The sequence below is a fragment of the Bombyx mori genome, chromosome 1 (genome assembly GCF_030269925.1).
Source record: "Bombyx mori chromosome 1, ASM3026992v2".
NCBI classification, from domain to species: Eukaryota; Metazoa; Arthropoda; class Insecta; order Lepidoptera; family Bombycidae; genus Bombyx; species Bombyx mori.
The window spans coordinates 13,580,558-13,605,764 of NC_085107.1; the positions used below are offsets into that span (position 1 = coordinate 13,580,558).

The 25,207-nt window shown below is 38.7% G+C and overlaps 1 protein-coding gene across 1 annotated transcript; it reads right to left on the reverse strand.

The window, feature by feature from the left end:
* Positions 1-837: 837 nt before the first annotated feature.
* Positions 838-13,140, reverse strand: LOC101736095 (TBC1 domain family member 13). Its single transcript, XM_004927130.5, has 9 exons — positions 12,977-13,140; positions 11,444-11,517; positions 11,157-11,282; positions 10,711-10,889; positions 8,359-8,457; positions 7,580-7,790; positions 5,600-5,801; positions 4,471-4,593; positions 838-4,317 (listed from the first exon to the last, which is right to left on the reverse strand). The coding sequence occupies exons 1-9, from the start codon at positions 12,994-12,996 to the stop codon at positions 4,197-4,199; spliced, it is 1,155 nt and encodes a 384-aa protein (XP_004927187.2). The 5' UTR covers positions 12,997-13,140; the 3' UTR covers positions 838-4,196.
* Positions 13,141-25,207: the final 12,067 nt, after the last annotated feature.

Genomic DNA, 25,207 nt, shown 5'->3' on the forward strand with positions numbered 1-25,207 from the left:
TGAAAATTTTATGCCTAATTTTTTTTTCCTAATGGTGAATTTATTGAGAAATATGAAGCACTCATTCGTAACTATGTGAAAGCAACTGTAGGTACGTTGAATAACATCCTTACTGTGGTCTTGAATAGTTCGCGGCAGAAGTAGGCAGGGTAATTGGGCCCTTCAGTGTGGCTTTCTAATATGGGCGTACAACCAGATATGACGCAAATTATAATTTTCTTGGGTTTGATTTTTATTATACGATGTACAATTACGATGTACATATTTTGCACAACTACTTTATTATATTACTGTGTGGAATAGAATTGCAATAGCTATTGCATTCATTTTTTTAACAATCGATTGCAATTGGCTTCTTGCTATACTATTGTTGCCAGTGTCGAGTTTATAAAAAGCTTCAGTTATTAAAAACATACATATATTACATAAACTGTGCCATGAAAAATGTTATGAAGCGAATTGAGATGGTATGAATAAATATTTAATTAGAAATACTGTTCTGCGATTTTATTGTTTGCCACAGGAAATAGGTATTCTGTGGCGGGAGCTTAATGTCAAGGTTAGCTTCTACTAACTTCCATAGTCATTCGACTAGTTACGAAAGCGATAACCTGTCCTTTATAGATGAATAATCTGCAAGGGTGACTTAAAACTTAATATTTTAAATATCTAGTGTAACGTTAATTGTCATAAAAAAGTAACATTAAATTGTAAATGTTCGTTTTGTTACTTACCAGTAGTTCTTGGCATTTAAAACTAATCGACTATGTTTTTACGTAATAAACGTAACAAATTAGTCTGAGATGAGGTATATTTTTTTTAGTAAAAACAAATAAATTCAAATCGTGTAAATTGTTTATTAACTAAGACAAAAATAATTCCACAAAGCTTATATGTATTAATATAGAAAAAGAGAATAAATAGTTAAAAAACAAAAAAAAAAAAACATTCGGTAACAGTAATGACAATTTTGAATTCCGTTTCCTTACAAGTATAATAATAATAATAAAAGTACTGCTACTCATATTATTTTAGAATATTACAATATTATCGAAAAATCACTTAGAATTCATTTTAAAGTACGTATAATATTACCTAGTCAGGTGAATCGTTCAAAATATACGTATGTAGGATTAACTTAGAGGAGCTAGTTAGTCTGTGAAAAAAAAACAAAAAGGTTTTCTTGAAAAGTTCGACGTATATTTTGTAAAAGGAATGATATTTGTATAACTAAAATTAATAACGCACTTTTACAGAATTCGAAGTTCACTTTATTCAAGACCGTAATAAAATATGATGAGGTTTATATTTCATTAACTTTAGCTACGTATACTTTTCTCAGTCTAAAATCCATTAAATTATTGGGACCGTAACGTTAGAGAGGCAACGTCTATTAAAAAAAAAACATAATATAGAAAATGCTTTTTTCATCCAAAATAATTAAACCTTTTAAATCGCTAATTAAAAATATTTTAATGAATTTAAGAAGTATATGAGTGAGTAAGTATCTTATTAGTCTTAAATTTTACGACTACTAACTAAAAATAGAGACAAAATTTTCTCGTCACATAATTTTTTTTAAATATTTTCATATTCGTCATGGCCAAAACAGCGAGTCCAATATTATAGAAAGTTCCGGAATATTTTTTTTAAACACATCAAAATAAATATCAAGTTTCGTAGATTAACAGGTTCATAAGTAAGTTTGAATGTTTAATGTATTATAATTAATGTTCTTAATGAAATTCTCCTCCACATTATGAATTATATCCAACAGTCTTGCTGTGCCGATGATTACTTATTAGATTTATAAAAAAAAAAACATTCTTAGACTTAATAAAAATATATCATCAAAATAATGTTTATGTAATTCGAGGTATCTAAAACAGGATCCGTTATGCATGTTATAAATATATGTAATATAAATTATTTAAATTCAAGTTCTCAGTCACAAACAGACGCAAATTACTAAGCATTGTTAGAACATTTTATTGAAATTCAATCAATCGAACGATTTTTTTAATCACTTACATGTAAAGGAAAATAATAATAGAGACAGCTGTCATAGAAGTCTGAAAAATATGTAATAAGTAATGAATAATGATCCAAGTAGATTGAATTGTTTACTCTACATGTTCGCTTTAATATGGGCGGTGTACTAAAAAACGAACATTTTACTACAGTAAGTAAATAATTATGCCTTATGTCACTATTAAAGAGATATCAAAATTCATTTTCTACATCAAAGTACGATAGACACTATTAAAAGTACACAGTCGTAGATTATTGTATATGTTTCAAAAAGACATATATATATACATAAAACATTATTCATGTTGACAACATAACGTGACCGTTTCGAGTTTGCGAATGGCACTAATGGTAGTGCGCTAAAAATCATTGACTGAATTCAGATATCAAGTAAAAAAGGTGAAAAACAAAAAAGTAAAACGGAGCGCGTACAACCTGGGCCAAGTAAATGAAGTGAAACTTCTTTTTCGGTGTGTATAGTATTGTGGTTTTCTTCATTTTTCATCTTTAAATCAGATTGCTCTTGTAATAGGAAATGCTGTGTATAAGAGATGCGACTTCTTCAACATTTAGATTATATATGAGTCGTCTATTATCAAAGGTTTATATATATTTTAAATTATAGATACAAAAAGAAACATATCTATATATTAATACGTGAAGCAAAAAATTTGTATCCCTTTTTACGAATATTGCGCTGACGGAGGAGTATGAAATTTTCCACACTTATAGAGAATATAGAGAAGAAGTGCATAATGCTAATATTTTTTTAAAATAATGCATAAAAGATACATTAAATCAATAAAGAAAAAATTACACACACTAAATACCATGTATTTGACGCACACACGCATGCATACTATTTATTGTCAAACTTTTGTTCTTGACGTCTGTTGTCAAATTGAGATTAAATATTGTTTGTCTTTGTTAATATTTTTTATAGTGTAGTCTTGGCGAAATTTGTGATTATAGAAGTATAAAATACAATCATAATAGTGTACAAACTTACAATTCCAATTAATTATAGTCGAATTTCGACTACTGCGGGACCTCTAGTATATTTAAATACTTCATGAAAGTATTGGACGCCACTCGTTGCTAACGGTCGCGCTAGCCTGTAACAGGTATACCACGCGCTTGCGTTCGAGTGCCACGCATTCACTCTCGCTCTGTCTCTTTCTAGTATGGTAGCGTTAAACGTTTAACGCAACCTTATTGAAGTCGCATTAGAAGTTCCACTTCAAAAACTCGCTCGTTATACTTTCAGATTAAGTGCATTTTTTAATTGATTTACTTTAAGCCCTACCTATCATAGAACGTTCTGACGATCTTGTACATGCTCTTATTAACTGTATAATCGTTTTTTTTTGTCGTTTAAAAGGCGGGAAGTTATAGGAAGTTATATGAAGTTATATGACCGTCAAAGGAAATGAGATAGATATGAATTGAATTAGTTGATCTGGGAGGTCTTGATTCTATAAAGAAATCGTCATTCGATAACCTCTTATCTGTAGGCCACTTAGTGTCTTCACTTTAAGGCCCAAAAATGGCGTTACAATTGACATCTGTCAAATTGACGCGTGTCACTGTTGAATTCAGTCGATGTAATATTGATGGTGTGTTTAGGCCGACGCACAGGGTGGGATTAAAAATAAACTCAAAATGGTCACGGATTCCAGATTAACGGATTCAGACTATTTAAAATTGCATCCGCCACAGTGGCATTTGTACTAAAAAACTGCTAATTTGTATCTGCTAGTCACATTGTAGGTTATAAAATCACAATGTTAAGAATTAATGTTTATTGTAGTAAAAAAATAATTCTCTGCGTTAATATTACAGTACTAGTTTATAGCTATTTAGGTTTATTATAGCCGTAATGGAAAAAAACAATATAACACTCCTACAGAATTCTTTTTATAGTAGTTTATTTTAGGATAAATGAGGATCAGGCTATATTTTTTTTAAAATAATTTTTAAAGATTCGTTTATTGTAAATAGTCAGTCAGTTGTATGAGCAGGTGAAACAGAACAGAAGAAGTAGAATCTCTAAAAATTTTTTATCTTCGATTATCATATTATGGTATATTAAATCCGCAAATTCTAGTTTTAACTAAATTTAAAATTAAATTATTCATAAATTCATCCAAAATTCGTTGTGTTGTTTACGTGTTGCCGAGTGTAGCTGCTTTATTTAGTATCAACGACACGTCCATAGGCGGAAAGTTTTGTAGCAATTTTACATTCGACGCGAAATCGCCGCCTAGTAAATTATCCCGAACCAACCTGTTATGGAATGAAGGAAAAAAAAAATATGTATAGGTTATTACATTTAAGTTGAATTTATATTCGAATAGTATAAATCAATTTGCATTTTTTTTTTAAGTTATGATTTTTGCTTTTATTTAGATTACTAAAAATACAAGTACATTGACTCACAAAATCATCGCGCAGCATATGTTTATGAGGAAATCGAAACGTTGAGAATCAGCGAATAGGGTGTCCCAAATTCTTTCGACGTCGGGTAGAGAGAACTCTTGGGACAGTAAGAGCGTCAGCCATCTGTAATATTAACATTTGAGTGCGCCTATATTTAACATCATTGTTACATAGTATTAAAAAGTTCTTATTCAATAGCGTCTGAGATTAGGGACTTGAAAATTTTATGGGAATTTTTTAAATATGTATTATGTGTTTTTAATATGCAATCGTTCGTGCAATTGTGATTGGAAATCCTTAATCAAAAATACATAGTAGGGGACATTGGCGTACGTAGGTAGCAGGTGAAGGAATAACATCGTGTAATAGAAATCAAACCCGCAAAATTATAATTTGCGTAATCACTGGTGGTAGGACCTCTTGTGAGTCCGCACGGGTAGGTACCACCACAAGGTACCACCACCCCGCCTATTTCCGCCGTGAAGCAGTAATGCGTTTCGGTTCGAAGGGTGGGGTAGCCGTTGTAACTATACTGAGACCTTAGAACTTATATCTCAAGGTAGGTGGCGCATTTACGTTGTAGATGTCTATGGGCTCCAGTAACCACTTAACACCAGGTGGGCTGTGAGCTCGTCCACCCATCTAAGCAATAAAAAAATAAAAATATACATTTATTACACGACTTCTAGAGGGTAGTAGTACCTACTAAGCATGTGCAACAAATTTCAGGTTTCATTGACTGCCGTTTCAGCGTGTGCCATATTTTTTATTCGCATTACATTGCTGGCTCCCGAAACTGTAACCTTTACAATAACCAGATGACTTAGATTACCAATGCAATATTTATTTCAGTTTAAAAATGTATTAATTTAAATATATATTTTTATTTAATTTACATAAAAGAACTGCGCGGCAGGCTTAACCGGATTTTAAGTAAACGCAAATGTAATTTTATTAAATAGATTTTTATTCATAAAGTTTCTTTTCAGATTTTCACGAGTCGTACAAAACTTTTGAAGACTTGATCCCGTGCTCATTTAAATACGTCACGAAATTCAGACTATTTAAATTGGAACTTTCATGGCTAAGGAACACGATCTGTTTTACATTGTAGCTTAACTAATATTACCTGAAGCTGTAGTACTGAGGGCGCAGTTCCTGCTTCTCCAATAAAGTCCAAACGTCCGGGTCGTGGCGCTTCAGAAATTCGTTGAGTTTGCACATCATGTAGTTGATTCCGCTTTCCGCCTCGTCGAGGGTACGTATGAAGAAGTCACGTATCTCGGCCATTAGGTTCGTGAAGCAGAAGAAGCAGTCGGCTTCGGCGTGCTCTGTGTTTACGCGTTCATAGAATTCGTTGAGAAAATATTCTTGTCGTCTCTTTTTTTTCCCTACCTAAACTGATAGCCTTGAGAAGCTCTATGTCAGCGTAACCGGGCGAGTAGGTGAACTCACGGGGCTCAAACCGGGAGTGTTGCTAAAACTGACCCTAGGAAGAGCACTGCTTCGCAGAATCTACCACCAAATCGAAAACGCGACCCACTGAGAAGATCCGACGAGAAACTCAGTGGGCTGTGTCTAATGTGGGGTTAATTTACTCGTCGAGCCCTTCGTCGCACGCGACGGGTTCGGCGGGGACGGTGACCGGTGTTTGAGGTACCTAAAAGCACCGTTAGTGGATCAGGGGGATCCGTAATGACGTGCGTCATCTCAGTTACAGATCGTAGTTCACGAAAACGGTGATGAATTCGGTAAAAGAGCGAATTCAATTTTTTTTCAAATACTTTTTTTTTGTAATCGGCAAGAAAAGAGAAAGTGTTGAGGTTTGTACATGTGTTGCCTTTTTTGTTAAATATCATTCAGATCATTCAATCCGGTTTAAATGATAGTACAGTGCAATGCACCGGAAACTGAAATCTTGAATTCCAAGGTCAGCAACGGGTTTCAAGCGGTGCTGCTGATATTGAAATCATAGTACGTAACGTCTAGCTTTTGGAGTGCATCATTAATTACGTGTCTTTCCTACACTGCGTATATCCACAGCTCCTACTAGAGTTCTCAGCTAAGTGACGCTATGATTCTGAAGCCACGTTCAGCGCGAAATCGATGTACATATTTGCTAAAATGTGCGATCTAAAAACATCGATCATAAGAATCGGAATCTGTAAAAGTGGACGAGGCTTTCTACTATTGTACGTGTCGAGTTCCAAAACATGGCAATTTCATTTAAATAAGGAACGAAATGCAATCCATGTACGTATTAAGTGTGTACTAAAAATAACATTTTCTTTGACAGTTGACTTTTAAATTATATTTTTTTAAATCACGTTTTGCTGTATTTGTAAACGAGTCCGTAACAACCTCGTGTCAATGGCCTTTTAAAATCGATATCATATATTTTTTTTAATGTCGTGTAGCGCAGAGCATCGAAGACCAAGGTTAGGGTCGTTATATTGATATGTTTATATTGTTTAAATTAATTTTATGTTTGATTCGTAATCCGTGTGTTTTGTTTTTAATAACGATTCAGTATGTTAACGCGCATTTTCTTTGGTTCTTTAAATTTATTTCATCGAGTTAAGTATTTTGGGAGATTAATTTAAAATAAACTACTTGATATTTTAGAGCCGGATTTAATTTAATTTGTCGTCGAACAATATTATTTAGTGTTTAAAGAAAACATGTGTTTTCTTCGTATTAGTTCTAAATTGTTATATAATTTAATTAGGACTTCGATCTCTTGTCTTGAAATGGATAGCGATTTTCATTAGATAATGAGTATGCCTATTCTGGTAAGCACCTAAACCTAGAAGGGCGTTGGGCTTGTTTGTGCAATAATAAATATTGAAAAAAAAAAAAAAACTTATAAATGATCTAGTTTCTTTCAGCTTAATTACTGTTATATTTATTTTAAATCTACGTAAATCATCTGCAAATTGTATCCTTAATTTTGGACCCATAAATAAGGTATTTTTTTTTTGTTTAAAGCAAACGGCGCCGCGGCGTCACTTTGTATCTATTACAGATGTCGTAAGAAAATATTAAGAAAATAAATTAGAAAAATATATGTGACGAATCCATCAGTATCATTGGATAAATTACTACTTACGTCGAAACTCCTTATCGGCGTCAATAGCGAAGGTATGATAGATGGGTCCTATTATTTCGTTCATTCCTTGAACGTAGCCCTGTCCCGGGTTCAGCTTCGCATACAGAAACAGCATACGTTCCACCACCTCCCAGTGAGCCTCGCAGCCTTCGTTCAGTGGGGCGTAATCGCCGCTTGTGATGTTCTCGGCGCGTTTGATTTCGTTGCTAAGCTAAAAAATAGAAGGGGTTGTAAGAAAAATAAAAAAAATTGCACATTTAAAAAAAAAAATAACGCATATATGTACGTACATCAAACTGAATTAAAATTTAACATTTATCCTGGTTTTTTTTAATTGCTTACATGGGTGGACGAGCTCACAGCCCAACTGGTGTTAAATGGTTACTGAAGCCCATAGACATCCACAACGTAAATGCGTCCCCCACCTTGAGATATAAGTTCTAAGGTCTCAAGTATAGTTACAACGGCTGCCCCACCCTTCAAACCGAAACGCATTACTGCTTCACGACAGAAATAGGCAGAGTGGTGGTACCTACCCGTGCGGACTCACAAGAGGTCCTACCACCAGTAGTTGAATTTGATCGAAGTAATAAAAATGCCGTATTAAGATCGTTAAATCGGCAAATTTACAAGTGAACAAGACTTGAATTTAGTGAAAATTATATACATACAAAGATTCCGTTATCTAGATATAAAAGTTTAGCTAATAAAATTTAAAATACAATTTATATCAAATTACTATATGGGTATTTTTTTAATCTGAAAAATCTCATTCTCACCTTGGCAACACCGAGACCCCTTCTCTCCAATGTGGCGTATTTGAGGACGGATTGCTCGACACGTTTGTGCAATCGTTTTATGCCATTGCTGTTTACGACCTGAAATAACATATGTTACGCAATGTTACGTCGTATCTTGTTGCTTGCGGTTCAACTAGATCAGTCTCAGGTAAGCCGATATCGCATTGAATATGCAATAACAGACGCATGACGAGCCTAAGTATGACCAGGTGCGTAATGATAATCATTAGAATAAACACTTATTAATTAATACAATTTATTTAAATTTGTAATTTTAATTTGTAAATCGAAAAATACGTAGATACATTATATAGCTACGTACCTACTGTTTGTTGTTTTTTTAATAGATAACGTAATGTTGTCAATTAAATGTCATTCACAATATTTACTCGAAAAGTATATAAAATGACCAAAGAAGAAACATGTGTCATCGGAGTTTGATTATGGAATATTTAGGAATGTCACATTTAAATTATCACTAACGACTATCTATATATTAATACGTGAACCAAAAACTTTGTACCCCTTTTTACAAAAAATGGGGCGGACGGAGGAGTATGAAATTTCTCACACTTATAGAGGATATAGAGAAGGAGTGCACAACGCTAATATTTTTTTAAAATACTGCATAAAAGATACTTTAAACCAATAAAGAAAACATTACACACACTACCGTATATTTCACACAGCACATACATAAAAATATACTCTTTGTTTACTGTCAATTGGGAAACTTTTGTTATTGTTTAAAGTCTGTGGTCGAATTGAAAATAGATTAATATTGTTTGTCTTTAATATTATTGATCTATAGTGCAGTTTTGGCGAATACTGTGATTATATTATCGAAATATAATAGTGTTTGACAATAGAACCATAATAATGTTTCAACTTATAATTTCAATTAATTATAGTCGAATCTCGACTATTGCAGGGCCACTAGTTTTTATAGTTTGCAATGTCGTTACATTGTGCGAGCGCACACCGATATGATTTTCAAGGTACTAGATCACCGAAAGTGCTTATTTCTGTCTGCGTTCACAAATTGAACAACAATTGATATTATGTATGTGATTTTTGAACTAAGCAATTTAATGAGCTGTAAAGTAAGGTATTTTTTCTCCTACCTACGCCGAAAGTTCGGTTTTCGTCCCGCTGTACAGGGAAGAAAGTCAAACTTTTCCTCCCTGGGTACTGACAAGTGTGCATGCGCGTTAGTGTCTACGTCTGCTCTCACACACCTAAAATTTTCCGCCATTGTTGTGTTCGGGTAATTTGCAATATTGTGTTTAGTGTAAAAGTGATTTTTTGTTTTTTTTTGTTTTTAATGGCTTAGATAGATGGACGAGCTCACAGCCCACCTGGTCTTAAGTGGTTACTGGAACCCATAGACATCCACAACGTAAATGCTTCACCCACCTTGAGATATAAGTTACAGATAAGATATTAGATAAGATATAAGTTAAGTCTCAAGTATAGTTACAGCGGCTGTCCCACCCTTCAAACCGAAACGCATTACTGCTTCACGGCAGAAACAGGTAGTGTGGTGGTACTCACCCGCGCGGACTCGCAAGAGGTCCTATCACCAGTAATAATATCGCATAGAAGTCTATGACAAATTTAAAATCCATCGGACGTATAGTCTTGGAGATACTTTATGAGCACGTGGTACCTCGGTAGATAAAGATAATAATTTTACTACACATGCACTGCAAAAGCTTTTCGGCCTTCGCAAACGACTGAAAAATCAGCTGTCGTCTACGGGATTATTAGCGACCACAGCAAATGTGCTCCTCTCGTGATGGGCAACTGTAGTTGTATAATTTCCAACCCCCCAAAAAGATCAGAAATGGTTTGTATGGATTGAGATTTTTTATTTTTTTTTATTGCATAGATTGGTGGACGAGCTCACAGCCCACCTGGTATTAAGTGGTTATCGGAGCCCATAGACATCCACAACATAAATGCCGCCACCCACCGTGAGATTGAGTTCTAAGGTCTCAGTATAGTTACAACTGCTGCCTCACCCTTCAAACCAAAACGTATTACTGCTTCACCGCAGAAATAGGCAGGGTGATGGTACTTACCCGTGCGGACTCACAAGAGATCCTACCACCGGTAATTAAAATTATAATTTTGCGGGTTTCATTTTTATTACACGATATTATACCTTCACTGTGGAAGTCAATGGTGAACATTTGTTAAGTACGTATTTCATTAGAAAAATTGATACACGCCTGCGGGATTTGAACACCGGTGCACCGCTCAACACTAATGCACCGGACGTCTTATCTTTTAGGCCACAAAGATTTATTTGTTGCTAATGTTACTAACCTCAGGACAAGGAAATTCAGTAGCAGATTGAAAGAATGATATATCGGGGCAGAGTCTTCGCACGTCCTTGTCGATTTGCAACAGTACCTCGTTATCTTTGAAGTAAGTACTCCAAGAGCTGTCGGGGCTCATGTTTAACGGATGGTCAGTTGGCCCTCCGGGCGATACAATTATTTCTTCTATAAAAAATCAATGAGGAAAAATATGAGGATCTAGTAGTGATCACTGAAGTAATCGTCAACATTTGAATATTGCGGTAACTACCGTCAAACAAAAAAAATATTAGACGCAATTCTAAGCCATAAAAGTAGATTTAAATATAGCATATATAATTTACAGTAACATAAATTTTTTATACTAGAGTTTTACTACAGTTTTTTATACTAGAGTTACTTTTTTGCTTAAAGAGCAAAAAGCAGTTGTAATATTCACACTAAAATAGTTACCTATAAACTGTTTATAAAGCTGACGTTTCTTAATTAGCGTTGTTTCTCTAGCGTTCTTTTCTTGGGGTAAATAATGCAGTAGGATTTTCCAAACTAATGATCTCAGTCCTTTATCATCAGGTATTCCTAAAAAGTTGTTAAAAAAATTAGTCATGATATTATTTGACCACAACAACAAATTGAATAATTTTCTTCAAATAGAAAGGAATTTCATCAGACCAAACAATTTACTATTATTAACGGCACATATAATAATGATATAACATGTAATAATAAACAGTGATTACCATTGAAGGCTAGCTTCTGGAGCTGCTGCATATCAATAACATCTTGATCAAGTACTTCTTCAAAGGCTTTTATCCTGACAAATTTCAAAATTATTAATAAATTTTCTATTATGAGAAATCATTGAATTAATTACTTATTTTATAAAAGGTATTCAATAAGACCTATATGATAGAGTGTCAACTTTTGTTCATCATACAAGAAAGCTACTATTCCTATTTCTACCTATTTCTGAAGACCCTTTTCAAACCCTCAAGAAGTCATAGGAACTACAATCTAAGCCATGAGTCTATAAAAAAAGGCTTCAGCATCATGTACAGCAATATGGCCTAATAAGTCATAAAGGTGGCTATTATAGTCATGCTGCACTACTCTGAGACAGGAACCAAGTTCCCTGTATACATAGTCTTAACATTTGACTATTTTCAGATAGCAGAGCTGGTAAGTAATGCAGGGCATTTATCTGGGTGTAGGTTTAACTTTCCACTATGTCTATCACAACCCTATTGTCAGTTAATAGTAATGAATAGTAATAATAATAATAGTAATATTAATAATAATAATGACTGGCCGCACTGGAAATCACTTGGAGAGGCCTATGTTCAGCAGTGGACAGTGGACAGGCTGAGATCATGATGAAGTAATGAATAGTTTTAGTTATAGTTAATAATAATATAATAATAATTAATAGTGTTAGCACTCTCGCTTTTCCCACTGACCCCTGAAGGTGTGTGTATTATGAGATCACAATAAACAGCACCATTGTTCTATCTAATCGTTCCATAAAAATTAAGTGTACTGATTCAAAAGTCAGAATAATCCTCTGCTGCTGTCATAATGTTTTTTGCTTTTGAGGATGCACCTCATTATTTAATATGGGAAAAACCTCAATAATGCATAAAAAATAGAATGTCACAGAACAAAAGCTTAGAATGTCACAGAACAAAAGCTTTCATATGTTAATGCAACAGGAAAAGTTCAACAATTTGTTTTAATGTTGTCATACTTAACCACATACTGAAATCAATATATTTTTATAATATGAAATAGATTTAACTTAAGTTTTAATTGATTAATGATATTATATTACTGATCATTTCTTATTGAAAGGTTGAGGCGTATGAGTGTTTTTAATATGAATTATTTGTCTTGTTGTAATTGTGTAAGAAAGTGTAATAGTCCCATCCATTCAACTTTCTTTTTTGAATTAAATAGTTTATGTTAAAGGTAATAGTACCACAACAATCAGGATATTTTTATATTATTATTTATCAAGCCGATCATTATTTAAATTTTCAGAAGCCTGTTTCGCTAAAACAAATCAATGTTTCGGGTACTTGATATTTTTAAATTAATCTTGTCGCTGACTTCGTGTAAGCTAATTCTTTTAAAGCGCTTCAAATATAACTAAATTTATACTGATTTACTTGAAGTGACAATTTCAGTACCACCCATTATATTTGTATCGGTTTAAATACAATATTATTCATTCTATTTCGAACATTACTATAAAAATATAAAGGCATATTAGTTACCTAGCTTTATGGAGACTCATACTGTTTTTATATTATTAAATCTCTCGTTTTCACACACTATTCATCACGCACACAAAACTTTTGTGATGTACTTTGTAAAATGCAGTAAAAAATTGTCAGTCAACCGATAGGTAGGTAGAGATAAGGTAGAGATCTACCGTTGCAAATTGCAAACAAAATTTGACAGTTGACATTTGTTGACTTATAATGTAGGTAATAGTTCCACAATAAGTCTTCAATACCTAATCTGCTATAAGGTATTGCAAGTAATAACAGGTCTGTGATTGTGAACTTTGTTCTTAATATTAAGGATACAACAACGACAACAAAATATTGCGAAGAACTGCAAAGATTAATTTAATGTGAATCGTATGGTGCCGCTTTTGGGAGGTAATCAAAAACTAATGGTAAAATGGCGCTACATACATACATAGATTCGGTTATCTTCCATCTTAAACAATCATCCCAATTCCGAGCTTCAGTTCCAGCCTTTGCTTTGAACGACGCAGTGTATTTTTAAGATTCCATATTTTATTATAAATAGTTTTATTATAAAATATGTACCTATTTTATCTCGCACTCATAAAGAAAATATTTATTATTATGAACTGTGGTTAATTATTCAAATTCAATGTTACATAATTATTTAAGGAAACGTACCCATACTACGTGACCTATTTTTTTAGTTTTTTCGACCTCTCCCTCCCCTCGGTGATCGCTCTTAGTATATGCCAAGACCCCCCTCTCCCCCTTTAGTTTTCACGTAGTAATTCATAATTATGATTTTTAATCATTTCACAGGCAAAAATTGAAAAAAAAAATTGGTTCATACTCGTCTTTATTGCATAAGACTGCATGCACACTTAAATTACAAGTGAATTATGTAGTGTGAGTTTATGAAGCGCTAAACACTGCGCGCTATATTCGAATATAGGTCGAAAAAATACGAGATTTCTCTCACTAAAATCGACTACGTGACAAAAACCTGAGCCACCCCCCACTCCTGTGACTGACCGTAGTATTTTAAAGACTCCGCTCTCCCCCCCCCTAAACGGGTCACGTAGTATGGGTACGTTCCCTAACATGGCCCAACAACGCCATTGATAAAAAACGGAAACCGTTAAACTCCATTTAGTGAAATAGATTTCTTGTGCTACTAATCGAACCCGATTAGGCTCCGCTGTCATAATCATAAATTGTATGTCTAATGCGGTAGGAGTTCAGGTTAAGTTCCCCGTTTGAAAGAGCACCGATGTGCTTTTTGCTGGGTTGATATCGATGCGATATCTCCGGAACCACTATCCGAGGGTTATGGCAGCGCTTTTGAGTTTACTCATGATTAGGGGCTTATTTTTGCTCGAATAATAAAAGTCGCGGAGAGGACTGTGTTCTCTCGACTCGATATTGAAAAAGCAGTTTGAGAAGAAGTCCTTTAGGATGAGCACGTGCGTGACTATCCCGCACACCCACGTTAAATAGTTTGAGGATTAAACCGTTATACTAGACTTTAGCGAATGCTTTTGCGGGATCAGTTACGTAATTGATCAAGAGAAATAATTTTATAGGCAAAAATTTTATTCAGGTGGTAGCCTAGTATATAATATATTCAAACTTCACAGTAACAGATAGCCAATAAAAATATAGATCTAATACTTGCATGATATCTTGGAAAAATAGCAACTTGGCAAAGAATGAAAATTTTACCTTTATTTTAGTTTTATTTTATTCGTTTCGTCTATACGAGACTAATTCTAACCATTACTACATAGGTAGTATCAAAATCAGAAACATTAAATTTAATTTTCTACAAAAGTTTCAAAATTTTGTGTATAGATGGCGTTAGAATGTAAATTATAGAATGTAGAATGTAAAGGAGAAAATAATGTTGTAATGGGAATGAATAATAAATGGCAGAAATAAAATTCGTTTTGCGCTACAGAACTATTTTGTAAATAATTAATTATCTAAAATAAATAAAAGTGATTACATATAAGAGAATAACGTTTTAATTTTTCGTTAATTCGTATTTTTCTTTATTTGAATTCAAAATTTGAAGTCATTGTGACCTAAAGGATAGAAGCTTGCGAGCCCGCACGATTAAGTATTAATTACCATCCGGCCTATTTCTGGATGCGTTCTATTTTGAAATGTGGAACAACTGTTATACTGGTTGCTGCACTATAGAACTGAAATTAATACCACGTTTCTCAAGGTGGGTGGGGGGCGAGAACCGGTGTTTTCAACATGGTTTTTTTTTTGTGATTGAAAGTGTACTGGTGGCCCGAAGGCCTTTCCAGTTTCACCAGGACAGGTGGGCGAGCAAAGGCTCAGCCAAGAGGGGCGGGATTTGCTAACAACTGCCCGAGCGCCTCCGAAGGAGACCTAACAACTCAAGAGCAATTGTTTCGCGAATGAATCTACTACCGGATCGGAATCGCGACCCGCTGAGAAGATCCGGCGAGAAACTCAGCGGGCTGATGCATGGGTTAGGTTGCACGTCGACCTCTTTGTCGAGTTCGACGAGTACGGTTACCGGGGTCCCTAAGCCTGCCCCTAGTATTAGAGCTGAAGGCATCTAATGCAAAGGTTATTGGATCTGATGGATCCGTAAGGACGTGTCTAGGGCTTTCAACATGGTATGGACGTTAATGGGGCATAGACATCAACCCAGCGAAAAGTACTGCGGTGCTATTTCAGAGGGGAAGCTCCACACGGATTTCCTCCCGAATTAGGAGGAGGAATCTCACACCCCCGATTACTCTCTTTAGACAACTCATACCCTGGGCTAGGAAGGTCAAGTACCTGGGCGTTACCCTGGATGCATCGATGACATTCCGCCCGCATATAAAATCAGTCCGTGACCGTGCCGCGTTTATTCTCGGTAGACTCTACCCCATGATCTGTAAGCGGAGTAAAATGTCCCTTCGGAACAAGGTGACACTTTACAAAACTTGCATAAGGCCCGTCATGACTTACGCGAGTGTGGTGTTCGCTCATGCGGCCCGCACACACATAGACACCCTCCAATCTCTACAATCCCGCTTTTGCAGGTTAGCCGTCGGAACTCCGTGGTTCGTGAGGAACGTTGACCTACACGACGACCTGGGCCTCGAATCTATCCAGAAATACATGAAGTCAGCGTCGGAACGGTACTTCGATAAGGCTATGCGTCATGATAATCGCCTTATCGTTGCCGCCGCTGACTACTCCCCGATTCCTGATCACGCAGGAGCCAGTCACCGTCGACGCCCTAGACACGTCCTTACGGATCCATCAGATCCAATAACCTTTGCATTAGACGCCTTCAGCTCTAACACTAGGAGCAGGCTTAGGGACCCCGGTAACCGTACTCGTCGAACTCGACAAAGAGTTCGCCGTGCAACCTAACCCATGAATCAGTTCGCTGAGTTTCTCGCCGGATCTTCTCAGCGGGTCGCGATTCCGATCCGGTAGTAGATTCATTCGCGAAACAATTGCTCTTGAGTTGTTAGGTCTCCTTCGGAGGCGCTCGGGTAGCTGTTAGCAAATCCCACCCCTCCTGGCTGAGCCTTTGCTCGCCCACCTGTCCTGGTGAAACTGGAAAGGCCTCCGGGCCACCAGTAATTCTTCAATCATAAAAAAAAAGGGTGGGGGGCATTTACATTCTTGATCTCCATGGTTTTCCAAGGTGGTCACGACCCTCAGCAATGAGGAAACGACAGAGAAGAAGAAGAAGTTACTATTAAGTACTTACTTAAGTTACTTTGTTTATTTGTATGTATGTTGTTCGTTCGAGCTTATTGCGTCGTTTGTTATTTCAATGTTCTGTATCTGTACTATTTGGTATTCTTTATTAGCTTAAGTTTCTCGGTTCTAGGTTGTAAGCGGTGCACGCTAACCGGTTGCATTACATTTGTACTGTTTAAGGATTATTCATCTACACAATAATGCGTTCCAAATTCGCTTTTGGTTTATTATTTAATAAAAGCGTTTTTTTAGCAACATTAGGTTAAGAATGGCGTCCGCGCGTTTCCAACCGAAACAAACCGAAACGGGAAATACAAAATTAAATACTTATCGACTTGCATATTGTAAGCCAACATAGGTGAAGCTACATGCAACCTGCAATTAAATCAAAATTAATCTATGCACAGAAAGAAATTGTTTGAATTAGTTTGTTTGTTCTTCATAATGAAATAATCACACACTTTCTTAGATTTTTTGTAGGCAGATGTTAATTTCTAACTTCAACTATTTCTTTTCTTGCAGATTGTGTACACAATTTTTACAATTTACAGTTCTTAAGTGTGGGTAATTTATTAGGAACTCAATGTTACGGACACCAAAACCGCTTTCTTATTGTCATTGAATTTACTGATTACCAACACTTTAGCATCGGTTAATGATTTATAAAACACATTAATTATTGGATGATTTTGATTTCGCTTTATCTCTCTCGGGGTCTAAGTAACCGAATGAGTGCCAAAGGAAATGTAGTATTCTGCAAGTTTACAACCTAATTTCTTAACCCATTTAAAGGCTGACATGAATTATTATGACCATGTGCTTAACAACGATATTATTGAGCAAGCTGTACAAAGTCTATTCCCTCTTAAACAGCTTGGTACATAATATATCTACTTTGTATTACAATTAAAGAATCAACATTAGATTAATATATCTTAGGGATTTCTGTCCTAGGTTCTGTGCTGAATAATGAATAAATTAAAAATGATAATTTGCGGACTCCATTAGTATGTAAATTCAGTAGAAAGCAAACAAATATATTAAAAGACGGCTGAAAATTCAGATTTATTCTCTATTTAGGAACAGTAATGGTTAAAATTAAATCAAAAACACATATCGCAACGGACGAAATAGACATCATACCTTTATTTATCGACAAACTCGCGTCTGTAGGATTAGTATTATATTCGGCAAAAGATAATAGGCTGCAAAACATATTTAATACAATACCGGTACTCAAAAAAAATGTTTCATAAAATTTGTCAGAATTATACTGTAATCCTGCTTCGACAAGAAGACCGAAGATGATGATGGTATAACTCCCGAAGACTCCCGTCATGAAGAAGTGATCAGATGAAGTTAAATCGTTGTGTTCCGAATTGAAGAATAATCCAAGTAACATAAGACATAATGTACCACCGCGAAAAACCATCTGTACTATTTTGTAGGCCATTTTTGACAAAATTTATTATTTAGTACAAGCATGCGCACGGTTTAACATTTTTAAAATAAAAATAGAATTCTTGTACGTAAAATTACAGACTTTCTCCATTTTCCAATTGTCAAAATTCAACAACAAAGACATAAAGAATATTGAGAATAAAGATACGTATTACGTAACATTAATATTCATAGATTTTTTAAACGAGAACGAGAGAGGGATAACATACTCGTAGTAATTCTTACATTAATTTAGATAAATTTTACAATCGAAGTATTGAAACAAAATCTTAGCCGTGATTACATTGTAAATTTTACATTAATTTAGACAAATTTTACAATTACTTATTTTTAATTATGAGAGCTCCAAATGAAATAAAATCTTAACCGTGATTATGAACTTAGAGGATTGACGTAGGTACCCCGTAAAGTAACGTTAAAAATATACATGCCTATATGTACGCATGAATGAATATAAAAGTGTTGTATTCTAGTTTTGTAATATAAATATTCGGAATTCCATTTTCTGATTTTTGTTAGTATAGTGTAGACTCTGCCATTAGCGGAAGGCACGATGAGGTGGCACAGCAACGTGGGGACAAAAGTCATGAATGAAGGTGATCACGTCTCTTAATCTTGAGGAGCACGAGTAGAGAAGGAGAAGACAAAAACCCTTTATGGTAGTGAATGTGATAGACGCTGCGTCTATGTACCTATTTACTTATAATCCACTACATATTATCTATGTGATTATTTTTGTGGATAGTTAGAAAAACCCTATTACAACATAATATGCTATAGTGTATGATATAATAAGTTTGAAGTTTACTTGTGAACGACTGGTTTCTGACTAAATTAATTAATTTCACCTAATTATATTTAAACAAATATAGCAAATAAATAAAATAACTATTTTTTCGAAATCATAAGAATATTAAATAACCTAAAATCTTTTTATTTTAAAATATTAAACGTCTAGATCAAAGTCAGCCAGAATGCATGATATTTTATTATAGGTAATGCTAATCGTTTACGATCTATGGTTAGCTCATAGTTTATTTTAGTCCCAAATGACGTCACACGTAATGAAGATGTATTTAACTTTGCTCGGGAATTCTGAAAACTTAGGGTCGTCCGTGTTTCTAATGATGGAATATATTTTATAACTTCGATTCCATTCTCTTATAAGAAATGTCGATTTAAAATAGTAATTTAAATCATGTTAGGTAATGTTATTTTTATGTTTTTTCTTCCCTTGTCGCGAGTCGTAGAAATAGTCGTAATAGTCATAGATAATAGTAGTGCTAAGTATATTTTTTATGACGTTAGTTTATTAAGGGAATTATTTGTTTTTTGTTAATATCTTCGGCCTTCTTGGCGGGAAGACTGAGATGTTTGTAATCAATTAACATTTAAATAAAGAAATTTTGTACATATTTTTGTAGATTTGATTCTGTCATGATGGAGCATAAACTTGATGATTAATAACTAACCTACCTAAACTTGTACAAATTCAGGGAAAATGTAATATAAATACTCATCAATTTACTGGCACCAATATCCAGCAGTGGACGTCTGTGGGCTGATCATGATGATGATAATGACTGACATCAATATTAAATATTATTGGAACCAATAAGATAAAAAATACACATAAAGTTGTCTCAAACATACATACTTGTGTGTAGCATTTTATATTTCCTTTTTCTACGCACACATTTTGATAGATAGAGATAACAGCGAAGGTAGCTAGCTGTATGTAGTTTGTTGTGGGCTGAATGCGGTTGTGACCACTTTCTAATCGTGCTTCTGAACTTAATAATGGCATTCAGGTAAGACGAATGCTCCTTTGTCAGCAAAAAAAAACACATTGATTGCTTCTCTCAGGGCGTTTTAAGGTCAAAGGCAATTCATCGAAAATTTATTAGCAATTAATAGGTCAGGTCATTTAAACTTTTTTTTTTTTTTTTCGGGCCTGGGGCCGAACCTCCTACAAGGCCCCCGCGCATACGGGGCGCGCGGGGTATGTGAGACTCAACGATCTGCAGGTGTTGAGAGCAGATCGCGGGCCCAAGGATTTTAGGGCCCACCCACTAAACGACTCCCCTGCACTCTTACACCCGACGTCCGATCCTCTCCGAGGTCAGAACCCGGATGAGGTAGGGGGGTTACCGCGGTCAACACTACAACCAGACGGCGCGGCTCACCCCAAGGACGCCCAGCCGACGGAGCCTTCGAGGCGAATCGAAGGCTCTGAAACGTCGGCCGTCTCGGTACGGCAGCCGGTCAGGCCGCCCAGACAGTGCCGCTGGTGTCCCGGAATACCCCGCTGGACCAGAACCAGCCTGCCGGGTCAGGACGCGATACACCGCCAACCGGTCGCTCTTTCGTAGCTCCTTGGCAGCGCGCTAGAGTGCTGGTAGCGCGCCGCGCGGCCTCTACCCCCTCAGGTCGCCCCTTGACCTTCACCGGGGGGAAGCCACCATCTACAGGGGCCGGAGTTGGGCAAAGGCCCTTCTCCGGCCCCCGGCTCGGCGGCGACGGATTGGTGCGGAGAGGGATGAGCTCTCCCTCTCTCGTTCCGCCGCCTCCTTCTGCGAGATGGTGTACTCGCAGAAGTCGAGCATCGCCTTCCAGGACTCATCGCTGCCGAGCATCGTAGCTACGACGGTCGGCAGCGATAAGTCCGGTCCTATTTGCGAGACAAGGACACGGCGTTGCTCCAGCCATGCGGGGCAATATGCGAGCGTAGTGACACTCCATCGTCGGTTCCCTCCGGGCGATGCGATGCAGGTACCGGCCAAAACACCCATGGCCGGTAAGTATCTGCGTCAACCGGAAGGTGAGACGCCCTTGGTCACGGTTCGCCCATTCCGCGAGGACCGGGCGCACCGCCTCGACGGTCCGGAGACCGGCCGACGGGTTCGCCAAGCGGCGAGACCACGCCTCCAGCACAGACCGCCGAGATTGGAGCCTCCGCGCTCTAATCGCTCCTTCTCCGGGACGTGGTTCCCCCCTGTCGCGAAGGTTACATCGCCACGCATAATCGGCGGCGAGCGCCTCCGCCTCCAGGTCCCAGGGAGGCGTCCCGGCGAGAACGCACGCCGCCTCGAAGGAGACGGTGCGGTATCCACGGATCGCCCTGACCGCGATTGCACGCTGCGGGCGTCGCAGGGCTGCGATGTTCCTGCGAGTCAGGGCGCGGCACCACACGGGGGCCCCATATAGTGCCATGGACCGCACCACCCCCACGTAGAGACGACGTACTACTGCGGCGGGCTCCCCGACGTTTGGCAAGAGCCGGCTCAACGAGCCAGCCGTCGCCATCAGCCGAGGGCCTAACTTCTCGAAGTGAGCGCGGAAGTTCCAACGACCGTCCAATTCGAGGCCGAGGTACCGCAATCCGGTTACCCCAACCTCGACGCGGACGCCTCCAATCACCAGGTGGGCCCCGGGTGGCGGCTCTCTTCCAGCCCTGTGAAACAGCAGGGCCTGGGATTTTTCGAGTGCCACCTCGAGGCCCAACCTCCGAATATTACCGACGACGAATGTCATCCCTGCGCAGGCAAGACGGGCAGACTCATGGTAGTCTTTCCCCCGAGCCATGACTAACGTGTCATCCGCGTAACACACAACGCGTAGGCCCGGGAGAAGGCTGTGAAGGGCACCCCGCAGGACCCAGTCGTAGCCGATATTCCACAGAAGAGGGCCAAGGACCGACCCCTGTGGAACACCGCGCTCGACCGGAAAGCGGAGTACCACACCCCCGTGTCCGGTGCATACGACCGACCTGTCCTCAAGATAGGATCCGATCAGCCGGCGAAGGTACGCAGGGACGCAGTGATATTCAAGCGCCTCCGCGATCACTGACCAGGGTAAGGTGTTGAAAGCATTGGCAATGTCCAGGGACACCGCCAGAGCCACCCCACCCCGGGCGACAGCTTCATCAGAGAGGGCACGCACGCGCATAATCGCGTCGATGGTAGAGCGGCCCTCTGTGAAGCCGTACTGCTCCGCCGATAGATCGGGACTCGTCCCAGTCAGGTGCCGGACGATGCGGGCGGCGACAACTCGCTCCAACAATTTTCCCGCCTCGTCCAGCAACACAATGGGGCGGTACCCCGCGGGTGAGTCCGCCGGGCGCCCCTCCTTCCTCAAAAGGACGAGTCTGCCCGTCTTCTACTGGGTCGGAAACCGTCCCGACTCAAGGCAAGCTTCGAAAAGTCGCACAAGCCGGTCCCCCAGAACACCGAAGACCAAATCCCAGACCCGGCCGTGAATACCATCAGGGCCGGGGGCCGCGTCCTTCCTCCTCATCTTTGACACGGCCGCACGGATCTCTGCCCCCGAAATCTTCGGAGGGGGCACGTCGGCAGGGGGATCACCACCATGTGACGTGGTGGCGTGCCCATGGAAGGGGGCCGGAAAGTCCCCTCTCCCTGCGGGAACAGCACAGAAACTATTTCCCGCAGCTGCCGAGGCTGGAGTCGCTCGGTCATCGGGGGAGCCCACGGCCGTAATTTCTTGCGGACAGTTTTGTATGGGCGCCCCCAGGGATCCTGATCGAGCGTCTCCAGGAGCGTCTGCATGCCCTGAGATTTGGCCTCATCGATGGCCAGCCGCAACGCCTCTTGCTTTTGACGGCAGTCGGCGTGCAGCTGGTCCGCCGCCTCCGCAAAGTCGTCATCGCGAAGACGGCGGCGGCGGTGGCGAGCGCTCCGGCGGCGCGCCCGCACGCATTCCTCACGGAGTTGCGCGATATTGGGTGACCACCAGTAGGCACCGCCACGCGGAGCGTGGCCACCTACCCGGGGCATCGCTGCATCGCAAGTCCGACACATCGTTCCCCGGAACCAGTCAGCCTCCGACTCCACATCCACAGGGCTCGTGCCCACGCAGCCACTGCAGCCGCCTCCACCAGGAGCTCCTTATTCAGGCGCTTCAGTGCCCACCTGGGGAATGATCGAGGCGTACTACGCGGGAGCTCCTCCTCACCACGGGCGACCATAGCTGACGCAGAGCGAGAGGAGGCAGAGAGCTCAAATCGGACGTATCGATGGTCCGAGAGCGTCTCCGCCCCCTCAAGAACACGCCAGCCACGGGTGCGGCGTGCTATGGAAGGAGATGCGAAAGTCACATCCACGTGAGATTCGCCGTTCCATCGCACGCAAGTCGCGACCGAACCCCTGTTCAAGAGACAGAGACCGGCCGCGATCGCCCACTCCGAGAGCATCCTGCCGCGCGAGTTCGGGCGGGGGGAACCCCAAGCTACCCATATGGCATTGAGGTCTCCCGCTAAAATCACCGGGCGAGACCCGAGGCGATTTACCAACGCCTCGAGGCCGCCCAAAAAAAAAAAAAATCATGACATAGCTTGCGTAAAGTGAACTAATAAGCCCACTGAGTTTCTCGCCGGATCTTCTCAGCGGATCGCGTATCCGATCCGGTGGTAGATTCTGCGAAGGATGACTCTTGCTAGGGATCATTGTCAGGGATCGTTGTTAGCAACATTGTCAGGTTTGAGCCCCGCGAGCTCACCTACTACTTAAGGTTACGCTGATATAGCCTCTCAAGGCTATCAGCTTAGGTAGGAAAAAAGAAAAAAGAAAAAAAAGGAAATTCACCTTTAATTTTAACCAATTTGATGAAGGAAAATCATGGTTTCATCACACACGATTTTACTTAAAACACGCGCAAAAGTGCCTTAAAACAACAACGGCTTCTGTTTGCGTTCTTTGAACTATTGGCTTCTTAAGGAGCATCAAAGGATACTTATTTTTAGGATTCCGTACACAAATGTCGGAAAACCAGAATTCTTATTATGGCATTATGTAGGACATCAGATTTGAAAATTGTATTTTAAAAGAAGCTGTAGAACTGTATGTAGAAATTATTAATTTAAAATGGGCTTTCTTGGATTCCTTTTCTCAAAAATGATATGGAGTTTTCTAAATTAAGATTTTATTATTAGGTATATATATTTATAATAGTTGCAGAGATAAAGTATTAAAAATGTGCCCTCCTCTAACTCTATTTCTTTCAAAAATGAATTGTAATTGTAGAAATAAAAAAATAAAAACTTTTACCTATTGAAAATTAGTTTGAATGAAATAATAATCGGTCTAGTAAAATTTGAGATATTTTCCATATTTAGTAACAAGATGTTTAGTTTTAAAACAAACAACGTTAAGATGTTAGAAGTTACTTTGAAATTAATCATGCTTGTTCATGCTGACTACACGAATTAAATTTTTTTTTACTGCTTAGATGAGTGGACGAGATCATAGCCCACCTGGTGTTAAGTGGTTACTGGAGCCTATAGACATCTACAACGTAAAAGCGCCATCCACCTTTAGATATAAGTTCTAGGGTCTCAAGTATAGTTACAACAGCTGCCCCACCTTTCAAAGCGAAACGCATTACTGCTTCACGGCAGATATAGGCAGGGTGGTGGTACCTACTCGCGCGGACTCACAAGAGATCCTACCAACACGGAGTGTTGTCCTAAATGCACTTCTCAGGTTTTTTTATTAACTTTATCCAATCCAAATTTAGCCGCTAAAGCGATAGACAGCACATGCCGCAAAATAATAATATTCAAAGTTGCGGCGAGCTATCCCTCTGCAATTTAATTCGATCGACCGATCGACCGACTTCTCAAAGACTGAAGTCTGAATCTAAAAATTGAAAGAGCATTTGGGGAAATGATTAATTTTACTGGTGGCCTTGTGAGCCCGCACGGATGGTGACCTCCGCATCCCTCATCTCTGCCGGGAAGCATTCTGGTTTGGAGGGCGGGACAACTGTTGTACTATAATAGTTCAGACTTAGGCCTCGTGTCCATTATTCAACAGATACTCGTACAGAATAAAATTGCACGAAGAAAATATTTTTAAGGAATGCTATATATAAATACTTAAACAGATCATACGAATGATTGATTAACCGATCTGGGAAATAAATTCTCTTTGGTATCTAATTACAATAATATTCATCTTGTACCAATGAGAATGTTGTAATAACAAAAAATACTATTAGCCACACGTTTCTTTTTAAATGAATTTT